Below are 21,523 nucleotides of genomic sequence, written 5' to 3' on the forward strand. Positions count from 1 at the left end.
AAAATGTAAAAATAGAAGTTTCATTCATTTAGTTTCTTATCTAGACTTAAAAAACAGGGAAAAAAAGCTGTAAGAGGATCCTGGTTAATTCATGAATACAGGAACATCTCATTCTGCTGAGAGGCTGCTTTGATGTGGTCCAGCCACCCCCTTGTGGATGGGCATCCAAACCTGCAGTACAGAAACTGATGTAACTATATTCAGGTTCCTTCTGTTCTCTGATTCCCTCTCAAGTTCCCTCTAGCTTTTTCAATCCTGCATGCCTTCATTCGTATGTTCTCTGACGGGACAAATAAAACCTAGAAAATCCCATCTTCTGTGAATCTGAGAGAGCTGCTGCTCGGGAAAGTCCCCTCATGGAAGATTAAAATCTCTTCTCCTGAAACAGAATACTTCCAATTCCCATAGCCCTCCCCAAAAAAACTGGATATCCAACTTCTAACTCACTCATACTGAATTAAGACTTCTTTCTCAGAGAGGGAAAGAGCAATTTAAAAGGAGGGCACACCCATAAAACTGAAGGCATCATCGAATCAAAAAGGAGCATTTGGATTGTTTTTTTTTTCTCACAGGTATTTATTTAGTTTATCATGTAAGAAAATAAGACAAAGAAACGTTCCACTTCTCACATTTTCTTTCAATGGCACACAAGGTGAAGGTGTTAAGTTTTTTGGCAGAAAAAAAAAGAAAAAGAAAACGAAAAAGCAAGAAAAAGATTGAAACAAAAGAGTACATTATGACTTTCATGTTCAATACTTATCATATTAAGTATCTGATGATGACACCATTAAATAGGGGGGGGAACTAGCGTGACTGTTACAGAATTCAAATCCTGACTGTATGTTCAAACATATCGTAAGCATAGGCTTCATTTGCATAGCTTAAAGGTGTTAAAACAAAAGAGCTTTTTTTTTTTTTTTAATGGGCTACATGTTCTATCAACTATGTGTTGCTACCTCAAGATAAAAGAGAACTTTTGAAAGCAATAAAATGTACAATGATGAAAAGCTCTTGAGTGCAGGACAGTATGCCTTTAACCAATATCAAATGAGAACATCATCAAACATGAGTCATCCATTCTCACTTTCATATCTTGGGTTTCAGTAAGGCTTCTTTCGTCATACAAAGACTAGAATTGACAAAATACACGCACGCACACACACACACACACACACACACACAAAAAAAACAGTTGGCATTTCACACTGAAAAGTCATATTAAATGAACTGGTAAACCACATGTGGGTTTAAGCCACATTGTCCTGTGGACGGGTCCATTCTTGTAGCATTAGCTTTATCAGTAGTCATGTCTTAAGGCTTAGAATGGGTCCCCACACTGCTCCACAGCTTTAACAAACTAACTCTAAGATCAACAAAGCAGCAACATCGAAATAAATCTCAAATAAATGCATTGCATCTACAGAAATTGTCTTAACACATTTTGGCATTCGAATATTAGTGTATTTAAAAAATAATATTCCTATGTTCTGATTTGTATGCTTTGTATTAAAGTACATTCTCCCCGTTTGTGATGGACCGAAGGAAGACTTGCAAGAGTCGACATTGTACTTTTTCCTCCCTCTATATGTAAAACAATAAGGTCATATGGTAAATATGATCTTTTTTTTTCAAGGCTTGACAGAAATCAGGAGGGAATCGATAGAGTCATTTAGGGAATGACAAAAGTCCCGACTGTGAATGACAGGGTGACAGCAGGTCAAAATCAGAGGGACGAGGATCACTCTTTCATGCAAGCCCCTCTACTATTTTGGCCTTTATGTAAAACAAATCTCTAGCGCCCTCACTAGACCTACAGGGACATGACTCGAACCAGCAAGTCTTGCCCTGACCTGACTTAGATCACCCCAACCAATTATGGATACCACTTTGGACCTTCACTGGGGTGGCTGAGTATGTGCACTGACGCATTAAAACTGCATGTAAAAATGATACGCGTCCTTTCACACATTAAATGAAATAATGGACGAAAATGTGTATTAAACTTGGTCAAATTCACAAGTGAAAAGTCAAATCACCTGCGCTGGTGTTTTTTTTCTTTTTTTTTTCTTTCTCCATCAATTAAGTTCATGGCTTCAACCCATAGTACCTGCTTTCCTTTCTTAAATAAGCTGGGATGATGAGAAAATAATTTGGTGTGTTTATTCCCGAGACAATAAAAATCCAGTGGCTTTTCTCTCCTCAGGGGTTGGCTCAGTCACAGCAAACACAAACACGCAAACACGCACAAAGACACGCGCACAGTTCACTCAAAACTCCTCACCCCAACACCGCGTCTGCAATTTTTGAATATTATTATTTTCTGGAAATGATGTTTTTGCATTAGTAAAATTTTAAAATCAATTAAAAACATCACACTCTCTCTCTCTCTCTCGTTGATATCACTGACGAGAACTGTTCAGAACTGTTCCTGGTTCACACATAGAGCACAAAAACAAAACATCCCGCAGCATAAACAAAACACTGAGGGTCACAACCGGTTTCAAACACAGAGGTTATTCAGTCCAAAAGGAGGATGCTTTGCCTGCAAAGACTTGTGGTACAAAGTGGTACAGAAGTAGGGGGCTTATTCGGAGAAAACTGTAAATTTCTCAAAAAAGGTGGACCTAGTTTTGTGATACATGCAACAGAATGACAAAAAGTGCGAGTTGTCATTCTGGTTTGTCATTATAGCCCCTGATGGGAAAGAATTTAGAGCCATATTTGGCATAACCGGTTGGACAGGCTATCTACTGCTTTTCCTCTCTGTGAGGGGAAAAAAAAAAAAAAAAACACAATAAACACTGTGCGAGTGGAGGCAGAGAGGCCTGCTATCTGTGCTGTCAGTTGTTCAAAAAGCCTACCTACTTTAAAAACAAGCCTGCGGGATGTTTACTCTGCCCTCATGCCCCGAAAGTAAGGCTGCTCCCACAAAAAGAAGCACGTGGACCACATTAAACTGAAAAGTCACTGGAATGCTCTCTGAGAGGATAGAAAAATCAAAAATGGCTGTGAAGTCTATGGAGGCGTTGTGTCACTGTACAAGCAAAGAGTAAACATCTGCCACTTTATTTTCATCCCACCTGTTGAAATCAGAAATACACTCAAAGCTTGCCCCCTCCCTCCCCCCCCCGCCACCACCTACGGTTGTGCACAGGCTTGGAGGAGGGGATGGAACGGAGGGTGTGTGTGGAGGAGGAGGAGGAGGAGGAGGAGGAGGAGGATGAGCGTTGGGCTGTGAAGAAGGTAAGGCTGTTTGTTACTCCCTCTTGTCAGCTGCTTTCATCTGCTCCCTCTGAATCATGCAGCGGCGCACGATGCTATCAAAACTGCCCAGATAGAAGAGGGCGATGGTCCGAAATAATCCCATAGTAACAATCTGTACAGAAGAAGGTTAGAATTAAAATATATCAATCACACTCTGGAGGAGCACTGCTTTAGTCGATGTTAGTCAAATTTATTATATCAGGATGAACTCCTTAAGATGCATCATCTCATTTTTTATGGGGTCAATACATGGCTGTACCTGCTGAAGACCTTCTGTGATGGAGGTGACAGGTGACATTCCGCAGGTGAGGGCTGACAGCATGTAACCGTCAGGACCCACGGAGCTGTTAAAGTTCCCCTGCTGTGTGATCAAACAGAGAAACGTTCAGAATAATTCACTAAGTGTTAACTAAATTGGACAGGAAGAGCGGTGGCTCATTGAAAGACGGACAGAGTTTCTTACCACCGCATCCCGAACGATGATTTTGGCCACTTGGTCTGGTTGACAAACTCCAGAGGTTTCAGAGATTAATCTGGTTTCTAGAGGCTAGGATAGAATAGGACAAAGACAAGAAAAATACTTTGAATAGGAGCAAAAATAAATGGAACGATGTCTCTATAAAAAAAAAACAGAGGCATTACTCTGTATGAGCAATGTTTACCTTTGTCTTGTTCTCCGCAGCCAATCCTGGGGTGTCCGTGTCCGGGGGGTAGGCTACGGTCACATAGATATTGTATGGCTTTATCTGCAGAAGAAGAGCAGCAACATTCACTCAACAATATGTCATTAGCATTTTACCATGGCAATATTACTACATATCATTTTATACACAAAGGGTCTTTAAAATGAGATACAATGTGTAAATTGGGAATCATATTACAATATTCACACAAGATGACGTAAAACTCATCTCCCCTCAGCAGCAAAACAGTGGAAAAATAGAACAGATATGTGCTAAAACATTTTAACTAGATGCATTGTGAAGTCACCTTGAACTGAAAAGCGTTTACATGTTGTGTAGAGGGAATCTGTGTGCATAAGGGTGTTCGAGCGAAAGAGGCCAAACACTCACCTCCATCTGCAGTGACTCTGCTAAGCCACGCAGAGCAAACTTGGATGGGGAGTAGGCGGTGTATCCAAACAGGCCGATCTGGCCCGCTTGGGAAGAAACGAACATGATGCGGCCCATCCTTCGCTCCTTCATGGTGGTTATGACAGCCCGTGTTGGGTAAACGCTGCCCAGGTAGTTCACTTCCATCATACGCTGTTGGAAATGAGGCCAAGGTTCATAGAAATGATCTCCTCCGACTGACAGCAGACTGCATTTAAACCTCCTTTCTTGGAAAATATTACATAACACACATTTTCAAGTAACCGTTCTGTGGCAAATGTATCACGTTGGTCTTGTTCTGGATTGTTTTGTTTCTAAATCAGACAAGAGGTTTTTAAGTAAGCTGGTCGATCACATTGGTCTGACTGTCAAAAAGGTATTTGAGTGTCTTATTGAGAGGCAGTATTTTCTGTACATAAATAAAATAAAATGATTTCCAGGAGAATTCAAGACAGCATTCAGGAAAGTGTAAGTATCATTCCCATTATAAGATGGAAACACATGGCCTTACTCAAAAGAACTTTTTAGAATAGAGTATAATAAATTCATAAAATAAGCTCTTGTTTATCGCTCAGTTGTAGATATGAGCAGTGAAAACATTTGAACAGCTTATTGACTTCTGAACATAGACCAGACCATGTTTGTGTCTTGGGTTACATGCCGTGGTACCTACTTTAAAACGGTCTACTTCCATTTCCTCAAATTTTCCAGAAATGGACGTTCCAGCACAGTTCACGAGCATATCAACAGGCCCCAGTTTCTCTTGAGCCTGTACAACAGGAAAAACCAACTTCAATATATCAGAAAGAAATTATCCAAGAGAATCTGAGATAATCCACTGTTGCAGAGATTATAACATTACCTGTTTTATTACACTCTCCACCTGGTTATAATCACTGGAAACATCCACTGATATGCAAAGCACCACCTAAATACAGAAATTATACAAGATTTTATATAATCTAATGCAAAATGGCAATAGCTGTTATGTCATGTATGAGCAACAATAGAGTCATACAAGGTGTAGGGTCTCAAATGTATGTCTTTTTCTGAAATACACACTAAAGCCACATACCTGCTTGTCATTGACGGCGAATTTCTCCAGCTCTTTCTTTGCTTGAAGCAATTTAGCCTGCAGGAAGGAAAAAGTGCATATTTACTCTCCTATGCAAACTCATGCATATGCTTAAAAGCCTATAAAACTACATTAAAATATAAGATATCTTCAATACATTGATGCTCATATGCAGGTACATGTATTAACACGGTGTACATGAGAGGAGCATAATCCTTCATCTGATATGGAGCAAATTCATCTTTAAAACATGCTGCACCATGTTTGACATCAAACTTGTTTGCTAAAACAACAAACAGGTTGGGACTAAGGTTTACACAAAGGAATGACTGGTTGAATATGGTTTTTGCTGACCTCATCTCGAGCCACCAAAGTGATGAAGGCTCCTTGTCTGTAGCACTCAATTGCGATGCATTTTCCAATCCCACTTGATCCTCCTGTCACCTGAAAATTGAAATGGATGAGAAGATCATTGATCAGAGGTCAAATACAGAGTGGCTGTTCAGTACATGGACTGTGGTGGCAAGCAAACTGGAAATGTTATGTTTCCGAAAGGCTATGCGAATTAACAAAGCTATCCAGGTTATTGTGCGTTATGAAATGATTAAACTAAAATCAATGGACACTTTATTTAGTAACTACATCTGGCTAAAACTAATGCAGTCTAATACAACACCCCTGCAGGAAATCCTACTTTCATGAAGGTCATAATGATCACTTTTTGCTGAAAATGCTTCAAAGAGGTGTTGATTCATGGTCATTTTAGAGGATGTAAGCTGCAGTTTGTGGTGCTGTTTCAATGGCATACTGAAAGATGTTTTAACAAATCTCCCTGATCACCACAAAGTTAAACATAAAGTTGAATGAACACCTCTCTAAATCAGTTTTAGCAAAAACAACATTATACATTAATTAGTCACTGCAGTTGTGTTAGATAGCTTTACTGTTATCTAGGTTCACCTAATACTTCATAAAGTGAGTTAGTTTAAGTTATGACATTAAATATAACGCTTTTTAACACATTTATGTGGGCGTGTCACTCATCGTGACTGACAGATGACGACCGTTAACAATTCGGCACACAGAAAAATATATTTTTACCATCAAAAAGTTTTTAATGGTTACTGTTAAGTTAGTGCTCACATGCCTACGCAACCTAATTATACAACGTAAACCCAGCTATCTAAATACCCAAATCTCAGCTACAAAGCTATAGTGATAAATTAACGTTAGCTAACGTTACCGACCTAAATAGTCAAGTAGCAATTTGGTGCACTTACCACGACGTGGGCCCCGTTCAGTTTCAGAGGTTTGGGACTAATGAGAGGCGATATCATGTATAACAGCAACACAAAGGCAACAATGAAGGCAGCAACTACAAGAAGCATGATGAATGGCAGGAGGAGCCACCAGGAATTGATGAAAAGCCAATCCGTGATCGTTGAGCTCAACGCTTCTTCAGAGGACATGGGTGAAATCTGGCAGTCGTTAGCTTGTTTGCTAACTAGCAGGCCAGCTTCTGGGGTCTGATAACGGAGCTACGAGAGAGGCGGCGGCCCTGGAAAAGGGGGTTGTGAAACACAGACCTCGGAGGAGGAGCCGTTCCAGGGTTTGGCAGCGAGTCAAAGGTGTGTAATGTCCAGGTTAAAGTTACGCGGTGGACCTTGGTTCCCCGGGACAAAGCACAGTCTGCATAAACCAAAACAAATCGAACTGTGCACTGTGAACGGACGCTTGACGGCCGTACTTGGTACTTGTAGTTCTCAAACCCGAAGCGTCTCTGTGGAATCCCAAAGCTGTTGAGTGCCCATGAACCACAACTCCCATAATGCAATATTCCACTTCCTCTTTCGTCGTGTCCGTGTCAGTTAGCTACACCTACCTACACACCCAACCAACCACCAGATACGTTGACTTATAACTAAAACAGTGAAAAACTAGCTATTTTAAATAGTGAAACCTTTAATAACGAACCTACATCTCGATTGTAAATCTTTGTCAGTGATGAATTTGGTACAAAAAAGTAAACAGCTTTTTTTTGACGTAGCTATGACTTTTATTTACATTATGGAAACGAAAAACAGAAAATCGTATGCATGGGTGACCTCTTTACAAAGAAAAGGCTCAAGAATTGGCTATATGTATAGACATTTACAGTAAAAAGAAGAGATGTTCCCCCATCAAAACTCAAAGAAACAGTATGCATGCCCTAGGAGCAAAAGAGTACAGTTGTGAACAATCTCCAAAAGAACTTACATGAAATGTGCAAGTATAATACATTTTTGTTGTAGTGACAACGCACTTCATATCTAAGCATCACAACCAATTCAGAAATAAGCCAATAAAAATAATCTTGCAGCTTCTCTAGAAGGCACATTGTGCACACTGCCACTTATGGCTACATAAAGTTCATGCTTTGAGATGCATGCCTATGTTGTTAAATGTACAAGAAGATGATCTCTTCACCTGAGCCATCAGTGTCCAACTTTTAAAACCAGTCTTCTTTTATCAAAATTCTCAGTGACTTCATCTTAATATATAAGGCTTAATTTTTTTGCAGTTAAGAATGATAAGCAAAGCCTGTGGAGATATGTACAGTAGGTCATGAAAAAAGAAGCCCATGAGCTGAGTGACAAAGTAATTGAAAGCTATTGAGTCCTTGAAAATGATAAAATGGTTGGTCTGGCACCTTTGGTGTTCCATCCTAATAGCTGTGTAGAATTCAAATGACAGTACGCAGCATACAATTGTCATTTGTTAGAAAACTGAACAGACTATCCAAAATTGCCCCAGGGCCTAATACAGCTCCCATCCTGAGTATCTCTGTCTTAAAACTCTATAATGTCCATCACCTTGAGACTATGAATACATGTTACCACAACAAATTCAATGAACTCATGCCCCGTTTCACTTCCCCAGCCTACGAATTATACATTCCACAAAATAACGTATACACACTATAAATGCTTGTTTTTCTGAATACAAAATAGAGAAAATGTAAGGGGCATTTATTGGTCCAGTGAGATGTACCCTGACTGGAACATAAGGACACAAGAGCTGGTCCTCACATAAAATAAATTATCTTTATTTCAATAGCCAAATTTCTAATATCGTGTTGTATTTCTGCTGTTAGTTTCTTGGGTATTTTTTTTATCATCAATACCTTTAGTGCATGATTCAAACAACCCTCTTGTATCAATGCTTTTAGCTCAGCTTCTTTGGACAGTAGTGAATCTCAAATAACACTAGATCTTTTACCCTTTCTGTGGTTATCAGCAGCAGTAATCTTGCCCGCTTACCAAACCACAAGGCTTGGTGAATAGTTACTATGAGACAGAGAGAAAAAAGGGACAAGGACAGTAAAGAGAAACAATCGCATTTCCTTTGCTTTGGTTTGGCTTGGCTCAAACATCCTGCCTAGCCTTCCTGTCCAAAGTCCTCTGTGAATTTTTTCAGTTTGTCCAGATCTTGTTCATTAACTGTTGGCTTGGTGTTGGACTGAGACCTCAGCATGTCAGACTGAAAAGAAGAAAAAAAATATAACTTTCATATGAAGGTATATTACCATAGAAATTAGAAATAGAAATATAGTATCTTTATATCCTTACCATGCAAACTACAGGTTCCAATAGCTTTTCCCCAGAGACTTCCATCCATGTCATTTCAATTGCGTTGGGATCCCCAGGTGAGCAAGGGGTCAAGAGATCGTCTACAATAACGTTGGGGTCGTCTCTCGATGGCCCTCGTACCTTGTGAGCCAAAATTAATTCAAATCATAAGAAAGGAAACAAAAGTGACAATTAGTCATAGTCAGCGATAACACACAAAGTATAAACCAGTGACAGATGTGTTAAAAGACATACCCGTTTGAAGTGGGTTGCTGACTGGACCTTCCTAACTGGCTGCATTAGAGCGTCTCTGACAATGATACTGATATCTGCACCCGAGTATCCATCTGTTTTCTTGCCCAGAGTGACAAAGTCAGATTCGGTGAGACTGTTGGGGGTGGAGCCCAGATGGAGCTTGAACATGAAGGAGCGGGCGTGCTCTTCAGGCAGCGGGATGTAGATCCTCTTTTCAAATCTGAGGTGGTATCATTGATGTACAGTGAGCACAAGCGAAACACAACCTGGTCACAAACAGTATTCATTAACTAATAACAAGTACCTTCTCCTGATGGCAGAGTCTAGAGTCCATGGGATGTTTGTTGCCCCAAGTACCAGCACTCCTTCATTGTCGTTGCCCACACCTTCAAAAAACAAAAGGTCAGGGTAAAAACACACTTAAAACCTCAACAATGATAGTCTTCTTTCACTGACATGTGATGGCCCCTCTGGCTTGCTACAGATTTGCGACCACATGTTACATCACAAGGCAACAACCATAAAATGTAGAAATGGGGTGCACTTGTTCCTCGTGTTTCAACACTTATCGAATTCAATTCAAATCTGTTTATTCTGGGTTTCCCCACAGTGTGCCACCTCACATAAAATGAATACACTTTTATGAAATAAAATATTTAGCTTCAGGGAAAAAGAGCAGAAGTGTTACTTAACACAGCATATACCACATATTTAATGCGTGGCTACTGTCATCTTCAAACTAAAGTGATCATAAGATGAGATGTGTAAGGATCTGGGAGGCATCTTGTAAACTAAGCAAGTTTCTGAACATGTGACACATATAAACACAACAAGTGATAGAGATCAAAGCTGATAAATAGATAAGCAAGCTTCATCAATAATTTATTGCATTACCTCCGTAATGGACTGCATTATATTTTATATTTGATCATCTTTTTGATTCCACCCCCTTGATTTGTCAATTTAATTTGTATATCCAAATAAAATTGCGAACTATGAATCCCATTAAGGATGTTTAATGTATGAAGTGTTGCTCTATTATACACATTTTTCACTTAATGTGGGATGTAGTTTAATCATTTCTTTTAACTAAAATAGAGAAAGTGGCTATGATTTCTTTTTACCTTTAAGGTAAGGCAGTCAGTGAGTTTTCATCTAAAAAATGTTTCACTTCCAGCCACACCTCAATCAGTGATGTCATAGCAGGTGTTTTTATTTCACTTGTCGGAGAGCATATCTCTGCTCTGACATCTGTTTCAAGGTGTGGCCAGGAGTGCAGCAAGCTGTAATGTTTGATTCTAAGCAATGATTTATAGTGCTGTAAAAGCAATTTACTGTCCAATGTGATTCAACGCTCAGTTAACATTTAAATTCTTTACGCTTTACTTAGTAATATATGAGTGGATATAGAGAAGTCAGGAGAAGAGTCCACCCACTGCCAGGCTCTGAAACAAAGGCTAGGCAACTTGAACACATGTATCTGAATGTTTAGCCAACCACTGGACATATTCACTGAGTGACCGAACAATCAACAAACCAACCAACCAAATATTTCAAGGATGCTCATCAATACCTTCTAACCTGCACACTGCAGCTATAATTTTGTCCTGTGCACAGCTTGAGTTTATATGCTGACATATTTGTTTATCCCACAATATGCCACAACAGAGATTCCAATAAAAATGTAGGATGAAGAAAGGGCCTGAAAGTACAAGCTGTACTTAATGCATAAACATGCATTTTCTATTTAAATTGCCATTTTAGATTCCACAGAATACTGCTGAAGTACTACTGACATGACAACTATATCTCAAATGAAATGATTTAAGACAATAAGTTTCATTTTATCTGTGGTAAAACAATCACAAACAATTGCTGTAGCTCATCAGACTTACCCTGCATCTGAACCAAGAACTCTGTCTTAATACGGCGAGCAGCCTCGCTCTCGTTCTCACTTCTTGAGCCGCACAGGGAGTCGATCTCATCGATGAAGATGATGGAAGGCTTGTGCTCCCTGGCAAGGCTGAAAAGATTCTTTACCAACCTGGAAAGCAGATGAGAAGCTTTAAGGAAAGTAAAGAGCAGCATGCTGAATCATGTTTCTATGCTTAACTCATGTTTCTGTGTGTCACTGATGATGAGACTCACTTTTCACTCTCTCCCAGCCATTTGGAGACAAGGTCAGACGAGGAGATGGAGAAGAAGGTTGAGTTGTTTGCCTCTGTGGCAACAGCTTTGGCCAGATATGACTTTCCTGTACCTGGAGGTCCAAATAGCAAGATCCCCCTCCACGGAGTTCTCTTTCCTATCAGTCAAGCAAAAAGGGTGATTTAAACTTTATTAGTGTTTAAGGAATATCAATGAAAAAACATCATTACTCCCTCAGTGATGTACTGTCAGTTCTACAGCCTGACTCAACAGCTCAATGCAACAAAGATCTTTGATTCTATCATTTCAGAACAATGATCTTCCTATTTATGTCCATAAGATTACGTACCTGTGAAAAGGTGGGGGAATTTGATTGGAAGAATAACCGCTTCTTTCAGCGCCTCCTTGGCTCCCTCCAAACCAGCAACATCATTCCACTTGATGTTTGGCTTCTCCATAACAATTGCACCTGGAAAAACAAAATACTAGATTTATTGAGATGTTTCAATAATACCTATATTATGACGGCTAGTATGTAACACACAAGAAATCGAGATTATTATGTCACCTCATGTCATATCAAAGAAATTAAAGTTTGCGGTAGTCCTAATATTCCTCAAAAGGAAATTTACTAACCTGAGAGCTGATTTTGGAACTTCTTTTTCTCTGGATCATCACCTTCATCACTCTCATTCCTGGACACACAAACATAAAATTATAAAAAAAATATACATACACACACACACACACACACACATATATATATAAACTTTGCCTATATTTTTCTATATGTAATCAGGAACATCGATTTTCCACCAGATTTGAATGGCATCACATGAGCAGACATATCCTACTGCCCCACCCACAAACACACCCTTTGTCATCAGACTGTGACTCTTTGACAGGCTTAGCAGGAGGAGCTTTCTCTTTCTTCTTTAGATACTCCTTCAACTTCTCCGCTCTGTCCAAGTATTCGGCACATTTTGCTCGGATGCTCTGTTTTGCTTTGTCTCCCTGGGCTTCATCTGTCAGAAATTAGAAAAGAAAAAAAAAGGGTACACAAAAATTATTTCAGGTTTGAGTATTTGTTTTTAAGAGGAACATCACCCTCTTCTTAGCATTTGGTATATGAAGCGACAGCTGTATAAAAAAAAAGACTAACTATTATCAAACACTTTTTTTTCATTAGTAACACTATCACCACTTATATGACAGTGTGCAGAATGATTCGCATGTCACTTAGAGAAATTTGAGGCCACATGTAATTAGACCTACAACAGGCTACAGCCATTTCAAGAAGGATGATCATATTATGGCCTCCCATTTGAGCAAACAGCTGTCATCATCAGATTGCAGATACAGTACAGTTAATGCCAATGTGCTGTTTGTCTTATATCTTACATTTCACCACATGAAGGAAGTACTGAACAGCAGCTTGGTACAGACGCAGAGCCTCCTCGTAGTTCTGAGCTTTATCCTCTTGAGCTGCCTTGCTGGCAAGATCAATGGCTTTCTAAAATTAAAAAAAAAAGACATAGAACAATGTTAGTTATATCGTACTAGTGTTAATACAGATTAAATAGATTTGTAAAAAAAATTGAAGGTGCCTCAACACATCTCAACCAACCAATGCAAAGTAACAAATGTAAGCAGAGAGGATTATGAAATTAACTGAAAATAGATATGCAGCATTACCAATACTGATATTGGTCCGATACTGATTCAAATAGCTGGATCAGGTATCAGTGACAATGGGCTGATCTGGTATGTGATAACATTATTTTAATAAATAACAATTCAGTAAATCTATCTATCTATCTATCTATATTTCATTTTGTTTTACAAAGTTAGGAGAGAAAAGTTTAGGTCAAGCCTGATGTTGCCTTACATATAGAAGAATGATCTAAGTCGCTTCCACACAGTGAAGCATACAGTTTATTAATTAAACACTGGTATCAGATCGGTACTCGGTAGCGGCCGAACTGAAAAAGTTGGGTCGGTGCATCCCTAATTGAAAATAAGGGACACATACTTCCATCGTTATGTCAGCGGCAGGTAACTTCCCCATAGGTGTATAGTTACCATTCTTTACTGTATGTAAAACACATAACTTTTAAGTTCACTCATCCCGTGTGATGACACTAGACACACTGAGGGAAGAGTGCCTGAACCTGAATTTGAATGCACTTGCTTTCACTTCCTTTTGGTCATCGTATCTATAAAGCACAACTGTAACACAATTTGTACTTGTAACACAATCTACAGAATAAAACGCTAACAGTTTTGCTTTCTATTTGACGTGGATATCTTTGTTGAGGCCAAATACAACAAGCTGGCTAGCAACGTTAAGTTAATCTTATTAGCTGTCTTGTTAAGTTAACAAAAACTCATAAAAAAGCTATTATACAACTGCCATAGCTGCGTGTACTATACGGACGGAAAACACCAGCCTTTTACTTACAAAAGCCACAATGTAAGCTTATGGTGGTCATTTTTGTTGTTCACAGATTAACTGTCGAATCAAAGCCTTGATTAGCTAACGCGAAGTGAGCTAACAAGGCTAGTTAGCAGCTAACGATACAAACGTTACGTTTACATCTTTGGAAGCATTTCTACCGAATACCACCCAATAAAAGTAGGTCAGACATTTCCGATTCAACAACTAGGATGGTTTTGTAGTGTAGTCGTTGATGCAAACAACTTTGTTAGCTTATTTACACGTTTTAGCCAGCTCAGAGGTTGGTCCTCAACTTACCTGTAAATTATTGTTGGTAGCCATAAGGGCTGATCACTTGTCCAGTAGTCGAAACGAATTTACCACCGCAGTGAGTTGACAACTTTGAAACACTTTGGTTTGGTATCTAGCCTCACAAATAGACTGTTAACTTGAAAATCTAGGTTTTTCTTAGACTTGTTTTCGTTGTTTAGATCGCTCCCGAGGAAGATCGAGGAGGGAACTTCCGCATTGAAAAGTCGATACTCGCGTGTACGGAATGTGATGACGTCAAGACGTAGCGTCGTTCAGGATACATTACCACGTTTTTAAAAGGCAAATATCACAAAAACTTATTTCTAACATTTTGTATTGTCTACTTTTTTATTATTTGTAGTTCCTGTGGCTTGTTTTTTTTATGATGTCTTTGGTTTGTGGTTAACCAAATTTAATCTATACAAAACTATGAATGAACCATGAACGTATTATTAAACCAGTCATTCTATCATGAGGTATATTATCATAAATTATCTGCCAATTGTCTGACACTTTATCTTGAATTAGGTTAAACATTTCTAAAAGAAGCAGTCCTCTCATGCTGCAGCACATCCACACAGTTTTGACCCATACTGTATATTCTGATTTTATCATCATGGAAAATGATGTCCACATTTGTTAAACAAATATTATGTATTTAATTTCTGTAACAACCTCTTTATTCACAAGGTACTCCTGTAGCTCTTCCACTCTGTCCAGGTACTGTTTGCATTTATCTCTGATCTTCTGGTTGCCATCTTTACCCTGGGGTTCACCTGATGGGAGGGACAACATTTTCTGCAAAGTTATTCATTCTTGTGACAGACAACTTATAAACAACACATCATAACAAATTACAGAAATGGCAAAAATTAATAGTGCCATGTGTGCACACATACAAAAAGCATTAGTACATGAGTAATGTTCATGTAGGTGTTTCTTGGGCTACCTGTCGATGATAGTGATGGACACTCATGTTCAGACAGTAAAGATGACCTGATATGTCACATTTTATGTAGATGTGATCTGTAAGTGTGACATTAGGTGCATTATGTTTCTAGTCATGGTGACTCACGTTTTACGATGTGCAGAAAGTACTTGACAGCGTGTTGGTAGGAGCGGATGGCCTCTTCATAGTTCCCAGCCTGATCCTCCTGTGAGGCCTTCTGTGCTACGGCAATAGCTTTCTGAATGAATTATAAATGAATTAATATTTTCAGATGCTATCATACCTTCTGTTTCTACGGAAATTGCTACATGTTCAATTCTATGTGAACTTAAAACCCTGTGACTTTGCAACTTTGGTGTATGCTGCACCAATCTGCTTCAGCTGAAACAAAAGTAATATAGTGCTGTGTTGTTGTTATACAAATAGCAATTAGTAGCAGTACAGTTAGTTAGTAGTACAGCTTATCAATAAATCACAGTAATTTACACAAATGTCCTTACTTTGAGCTAGTGCTAAAATGAGAAATGCATTGACTGACTACTAATTTACCATGTGACAATGGACCCTATTCACAGCAGATGTTTTGACTTGTCATTGCAGAAAACACACCAGATGTAATTAATAACATTTATGATGGCCCAGTTCCATGAAACATCCTAATAAGCAATGCCAGTGAACCTGCATGTACAAAACCAGGACAATGGAGCAGGTTCACCAATATGAAATTCACTTGTTATTAATGATATTAATTCCACAGATGTTTTTTCAGCTTCACTACATGAAGTGTTTTCTTCATTCATATTATAATAAATTTGATAATTAGATCTTTGGCTGCTTGTCTGACTAAGTAAAAAAAAAGTAAATAGGCTGTGGCTCTGGTAACGTGATAGACAAACATTCTCAATCAGTTAAATTATAAGTTATAGATAGATAGATAGATAGATAGATAGATAGATAGATAGATAGTAATATATGAAGTCTATCATTTATCAATTGTCCACATTCTCTGCTTAAAACATTTAATTAAATGCGAATGACTAATATTTCACAGACTGCCGTTGAATCTGTGGACTTAATGTGAATAACTATTTATGGTCAATGACAGAGTTCAGTCAGCTCTTGCAGTGCAGAAACACTGTTGTCACAGCACTGTCTTGTACTCAAACTGCGAACTGCTTATTCTGTCTCATGGTTCAAAAACATACGGGTAAAATAAAGAGAAAATTACACACACAATACATTTGACAATACATATCGAAACACAAACTAAACTGTCAAATCCCGTCAGATTGCACACATGGATTATGATTCACTCGGTGCATTTGTTCCTATCAGAGTTCCACTTGTTACTCTCCTATCCATAAACAAATAAGGAACTTCCTTCGAGGCATGTATTCATCCTACCTGTAGATTTGTGGGCTCCATTAGGAGTCCTCTGATAATAAAACAACAAATCTAACCCGCGGTCCTCGCCAGTCTTGTTTCGTTTATCCTGTCTATGTCACTGCCTAACAAGTTCCTGTTTGCTTATCGCTCCCTTCAACTCTGACACATGCGTCCAAGAAAGCAGTCTGCCCAGCCAGAGGAATGGTAGCGATGCTGGGACGCGGAAAACCCTCCTGCGAGTGAGTCACGACATGCAATTGTTGTTGTGCAAGTTACGAATACAAGAAACACAAGGTGCTGTGATTTAGTTTTGATTGGCCAAGTAGGAACAACTGTTTAAGAATGTCACAATTATTTAATTTAATTGAGAATCCTTTTGGGAGAGTAAACCTCAACAATGAGAGGACAGAAAAGGAGTCGTTTTGGTTGTAACTCAGTATGGAAGCTCTTGTTATATAAGGCTGAAGCGTAAAACCTGGGACTTAAGCTTCGTGCGTGTGCGCGTGCGCGACATAAAAACAAAACTAAACAAAACACTTAACCGGTGAGTCACTTGTGATGAGTGTTTGCTCCACTAGAGGTCGCTGCAGGATCATTTTAAAAGGATCAATAATGTTTAGACCCCCATTGATAAACCTACAGGTTGGGTCCTTCACAAGTTTGAGGAAAATTTGTCTCGGGTGCTCCTCTACATACTACTATAGTTTACTATTAAAACAATAAAAAAAAAAAACATTTAATAAAATTAATATTACAGCAGAAATAAGTATAAACCATACAGTAGAAGCTGTTTTTATCAGCTGCCATATTTACCACATGACAATTTAATTTAATTTAATAATCCAAATCTAATATTTCTGTTTGGACTTATACACGATTTGGTTTTTGTTTTGCATTCATGTTTAAGTAGCAGCCAGTTCAAATATTTTCAGAAGTGTCAGAATACTGTAAATTTGGCACACTGTAGTGTCTGATTTGATTAACACACAGCAACTTTATACGCGGCTCCCTGAAAGATGATTGTAAAATTAGAATACAAGAAAGTTTTCCGTAAAGTCTTGTTAAACAAATAAAAACGCTTCATTATGTTTTTAAGTGGGGGGTAAGAGAGTTTCTTATTGTTCAAAGAAAAGAGAAGCAAAAAAAAGAAAGCCGCTGCTGGGCAACGCTGTGTAAACTGTGACAGGAGACCTTTGGCCCAACATGAAGGATTAGCGTCGAGCTCAGACCATCGTCAGCCTGACACCTGATAGCTCCAGTGTGGCGCACAGTTTGGTGAAGGAGACGAAAAGCTGGTGTTATTCGTTTGGAAACATGCTTCCGACAGGGAGCTTATCACCGTCAACAGCAGAGGATCAACTTAAAGCTTTGTTTGAAATTAGAGGACGTGTCGTCCCGTTGAAAGAGCCTCGCGCGTAATTCGCGCAGCCCATTAGGCGCATTTCATGGACAGCTATAGATGACAAGACCTGCACGCTGCGGGTTGCTCTCAGCATCTACAGCGATCTCTACTGTGGAACATGGCGAGAGGGATGAGAGGAGCTCATCTCCTCGCTGTATTTTTTACCTTTTCGATCACACTTTTCAGGGACACAAACGGACAAGACTCTTTTGATGGTTTGATAGGTTTTAGTTTGAGTCCTCCGTATTTCAACCTTGCTGAAGGGGCTCGTATCTCTGCAACAGCAACCTGTGGTCAGGATGAGGCTGGGACAGCGAAATATGAATTATACTGTAAGCTCGTCGGAGGACCGACAGCTGGACTTCCCACTCAAAATATACAGGTAAGAGAATAATGTGGGAAATAGATGCGATCTTGTTAAAACGTTCTGTCCGTGCGTAAAAAAATCCATAGGCGCGCTAGCCATGCACTTCAATCGTTATGATATTGTATTCTGATATATATAGTGAACAGGAAGTTAGATTCAATATATAAATTTGATGACAGATTTAGTTATTTTAATGAATATTGTGCTAAATGTCTGACTTTGTGAGTTTTTAGAGCGCCCCGGGGAACCCTGACAACTCTGCTCTGTTGTACAATTGCCAGAAATAGTTTTACACCATTGTTGTTGAGTCCCAAGTTTTCGAAAGGAAATGCCCTTTCAACAGCGGTCTTGCCTCCTCATGAGTTTTTCTGAAATGCCCCACATTACTGTAAAAACAGCAGTCTGACAATGACATGCCCCACATCTTTTTCCTAACTCAAGATCTGAAAGGACTTGCATTATTGATGTCAATATTTTTCATATTTTGCAGTAGGTTAGCTCTTTGCCAGTTCCTCCAGTCAACGTGAAATGTGCATGCAGTTTGCTGTGATCATCCAGGTGTGAGTGTTTCTAAATACCAGCAATTTGACACCTTTCAGGGTCAATTTTGTGACTTCTGCAGCTCTGAGGACCCAAACAGAGCCTACCCGGTGACCAATGCTATTGATGGGACAGAGCGGTGGTGGCAGAGCCCACCTCTCTCCAGAGGAATAGGCTACAACGAAGTGAATGTTACCTTGGACCTTGGGCAGGTGAGATTATCATACTTTACTCTGCTATGAACAACTATTTACCTGCTGCTACCTGCAGTGTGAATAATGATTGCTCTGTGATGACAGTAAAATATAGCACCAGGGTGTTACAGAGGGAATAGAAGGAAAGTGTTTTCTGCTTTGGCCCTTGCTTTGCTGCTGTGAGACAATTGGAAGAGCGCTCAAGTGGTGTGAAGTCTTAAATTGCAGTATTTTAATATTTATCATCAGTGCTGTTTTTTTTTTTGGTGCAGACTCTGCTGACTAGGAAAGAGTTTGTTTTGACATAGTGTTTCATTGACATATAATCCAAAGGTGTTACATGATTATGTTTTAAGTTTGAGCTTCATCACCCCAGTCAGCGGTGATCATGTGAATAATGTCCTGCAGTTGGATGCCTGCCAGGAATCAGATTCACGCCCCTTTGCCTGGCAAATATGCTTCCATCACGACTCGTGTCCCTGGCAGGAGTTTGGCTCATGGCCCATAAAATTGCACCTCACGCTCAATTATCCACTGTGAGGAAAGAGAGGAATTCTTTCTCAGGATAAGGGATCAGAAGGATGTTAAATCAGATTCGAGGAGTGCAGGTGGAGGCTTGGATCTCTTGTGTGATGAGGGTTTCGACCAGTCTTGGAGCAGACTTCAAAAAGAGAGCAACAAAAGAGCTCCCTTGCACGCGTGTCGCATGTTTGGCTCCCAGTGGGCACTTTGTCAGACAAAGGGTGTTGGCTTTTCTATCTCTGTTTTTAGACAGCCTGAGCAGAGCAAAGATCCTACATGGCTAAATATAGTTGATGCTTACAAGTGGATGGACACATGCAGTACCTTCAGGGATGTCAGACTTTAATACTTGGTAATGCTCAGTTTATTTGGGAGCAGGGAAAGCAGCATTATTGCATTATGATGTGCTATAAAGAGCATGGCTAGATCTCTGACAATGACTGCCAACCACACAATACCACCACCTCAACCACACACACAAACACACACACCTGTCAGACACAGGACATTTGATGCAACCACCAAAACTGTAAACAATGCTCACCTGCCACCCTTGCATCTTAGCCCATACAGTTGTTTTGGCACAAATATTTTCTAACCTACACTGTGAGGGAAACTAATCTGTGTAAGGAGCAGAAAAACTGGCTTGGTGAGACAAAGCCTGGCATGTGGGAGACAGACTGAATTGATACAGCCTTTCAGCTTCCTATCTTTTGGTGTAAGAAACCAGCAAACTCAGCACTTACAGTGAACACCACGAAAGAAAATATATGCACAATATGAACAAAATATAACTTAATGACTTGTGTTCAAAAGGAGTTTTTTTTTTAGGTACCACCTCACAAATCCTACAAATGCAAGCACATGCATTATCCAAGACATGGCTAGAGCTGTCAAGTCATTTGACTGTTCCATGCAAAGCTGTGATAGCTTTGTAGATATTAAAAAAAATCCACAGGATAAATTATGTGGTCAATGAAATATGTGGGCTAAACCCAGCTGAATGGGTTCTGTGGTTTCTTTCAAGACCAGCACAGGTGGTCTTGAAAGCTCTCCATGGCACAGTAGATGTTTATGTTAAAATGGTGAGGTTCAAAGAGAGGGGCCCTTTTTGACAGAGCTGTTTCCGGTGATTCTTTAAAGAAGATTGTTTGAAGCAAGGTCTGCCAAGTTTAAAGTAAGACAAATCTGACCAAAAGTAAACTAAATAATTTGTCAGACAAATTACAGCAGGGCTGGGCATGAAATGCAACTTTGAACATTATTTAAGCAGCCTATTTGCAAATCTCAATCACTCTCCAAACCACTTATCACTTCAAAAATCTCCCTTGCATAAGTCTCATGTCTTACACAGGTCAGTGCAAGCAACCTAGCTGCTGCCTGTTTTTGTGGCTCTTTGGCTTTTGTCCCCTGACCCATGACAAATCCTCCCTTCATTCAGGAAATGATCTTGATGATCTTCAACTTCTGTATGACAAATTAAGATGGACTTTGGCTCATTTATCTCTACAATAGCAGGTTTGAAGTGTGTGAACATGGCTACACTGTATTGTATGTTGATACCTAATGGATCTCTGTATTTTTTTCCATTCATATGTCCAGAACAAGTAAAACATTCATTGTACATCCCATGATGTCTCCATCAAAATACTGGCTACTTTTCTGGGAACTTTTGCCCTTGATAAACTATTTTCAGGACACAGTAGGCAAGCCATTGTTCTGGTAAACATTTACACCATGTATCAGACTGCCAGTCACTCCTTTTTCTGGGGAATGTATTTTAGGAGCCCTGACCACATGTGCTTATCTGCCTGAGTGAGCCCAGAGTAGACCATGTGAGGCAAACATACCAGGGCTTACTGCTGTCTGTCTCCCATTTGATCAGACTGAGCTGCCTCTGATTGGTGGGTGTCAGGTGCTGAATGAACATCGGACATTACTGGTTTAAATGA

At 39.5% G+C, this 21,523-nt stretch overlaps 3 protein-coding genes across 6 annotated transcripts in view; 1 reads left to right on the plus strand and 2 right to left on the minus strand.

Moving 5' to 3' along the window:
• Positions 1-2,770: 2,770 nt before the first annotated feature.
• Positions 2,771-7,349, minus strand: kdsr (3-ketodihydrosphingosine reductase). Its single transcript, XM_067605928.1, has 10 exons — positions 6,732-7,349; positions 5,806-5,895; positions 5,452-5,508; positions 5,239-5,304; positions 5,050-5,145; positions 4,338-4,529; positions 3,927-4,010; positions 3,728-3,811; positions 3,524-3,625; positions 2,771-3,376 (listed from the first exon to the last, which is right to left on the minus strand). The coding sequence occupies exons 1-10, from the start codon at positions 6,918-6,920 to the stop codon at positions 3,257-3,259; spliced, it is 1,080 nt and encodes a 359-aa protein (XP_067462029.1). The 5' UTR covers positions 6,921-7,349; the 3' UTR covers positions 2,771-3,256.
• A 134-nt stretch (positions 7,350-7,483) lies between these two features.
• On the minus strand, positions 7,484-16,847 carry vps4b (vacuolar protein sorting 4 homolog B). 2 transcript variants are annotated; one of them, XM_067605926.1, is made up of 13 exons: positions 16,565-16,847; positions 15,287-15,398; positions 14,887-14,987; positions 12,864-12,975; positions 12,337-12,487; positions 12,099-12,157; positions 11,812-11,931; positions 11,463-11,619; positions 11,210-11,358; positions 9,619-9,700; positions 9,315-9,534; positions 9,060-9,200; positions 7,484-8,970 (listed from the first exon to the last, which is right to left on the minus strand). In XM_067605926.1, exons 1-13 carry the CDS (start codon positions 16,583-16,585, stop codon positions 8,869-8,871), a joined length of 1,527 nt encoding a protein of 508 aa, XP_067462027.1. In that variant the 5' UTR covers positions 16,586-16,847; the 3' UTR covers positions 7,484-8,868. The 2 variants fall into 2 exon arrangements, with proteins under 2 accessions (XP_067462027.1, XP_067462028.1); XM_067605927.1 differs by lacking the exons at positions 14,887-14,987; positions 15,287-15,398; positions 16,565-16,847 and adding an exon at positions 14,218-14,448.
• Positions 16,848-17,411: 564 nt separating this feature from the next.
• LOC137194230 (laminin subunit alpha-3-like) overlaps positions 17,412-21,523 on the plus strand; it is a 54,909-nt gene continuing 50,797 nt past the window's right edge. The window contains exons 1-2 of one of the 3 annotated variants that reach the window (XM_067605921.1): positions 17,412-18,330; positions 18,915-19,067. In XM_067605921.1, the coding sequence (XP_067462022.1) occupies positions 18,067-18,330; positions 18,915-19,067 (417 nt within the window). In that variant the 5' untranslated portion in view covers positions 17,412-18,066. The remainder of the gene's footprint in view (positions 18,331-18,914; positions 19,068-21,523) is intronic. The other 2 variants (XM_067605919.1, XM_067605920.1) reach the window with 2 other exon arrangements.

This window comes from Thunnus thynnus, chromosome 12, assembly GCF_963924715.1.
Source record: "Thunnus thynnus chromosome 12, fThuThy2.1, whole genome shotgun sequence".
NCBI lineage: Eukaryota > Metazoa > Chordata > Actinopteri > Scombriformes > Scombridae > Thunnus > Thunnus thynnus.

Excerpts from the sequence above, each read along its gene's own strand:
- kdsr (XM_067605928.1), bottom strand. The coding sequence starts at position 6,920 with ATGTCCTCTGAAGAAGCGTTGAGCTCAACGATCACGGATTGGCTTTTC. Across the intron at positions 3,812-3,926 it reads CTGCGGAGAACAAGACAAAG|CCTCTAGAAACCAGATTAAT; the intron begins GTAAACATTGCT and ends ATTCTATCCTAG. Across the intron at positions 3,377-3,523 it reads TCACAGAAGGTCTTCAGCAG|ATTGTTACTATGGGATTATT; the intron begins GTACAGCCATGT and ends TCTTCTGTACAG.
- vps4b (XM_067605926.1), bottom strand. The coding sequence starts at position 16,585 with ATGGAGCCCACAAATCTACAG. Across the intron at positions 9,535-9,618 it reads GACTCTGCCATCAGGAGAAG|ATTTGAAAAGAGGATCTACA; the intron begins GTACTTGTTATT and ends ATACCACCTCAG. Across the intron at positions 8,971-9,059 it reads TGGAACCTGTAGTTTGCATG|TCTGACATGCTGAGGTCTCA; the intron begins GTAAGGATATAA and ends TCTTCTTTTCAG.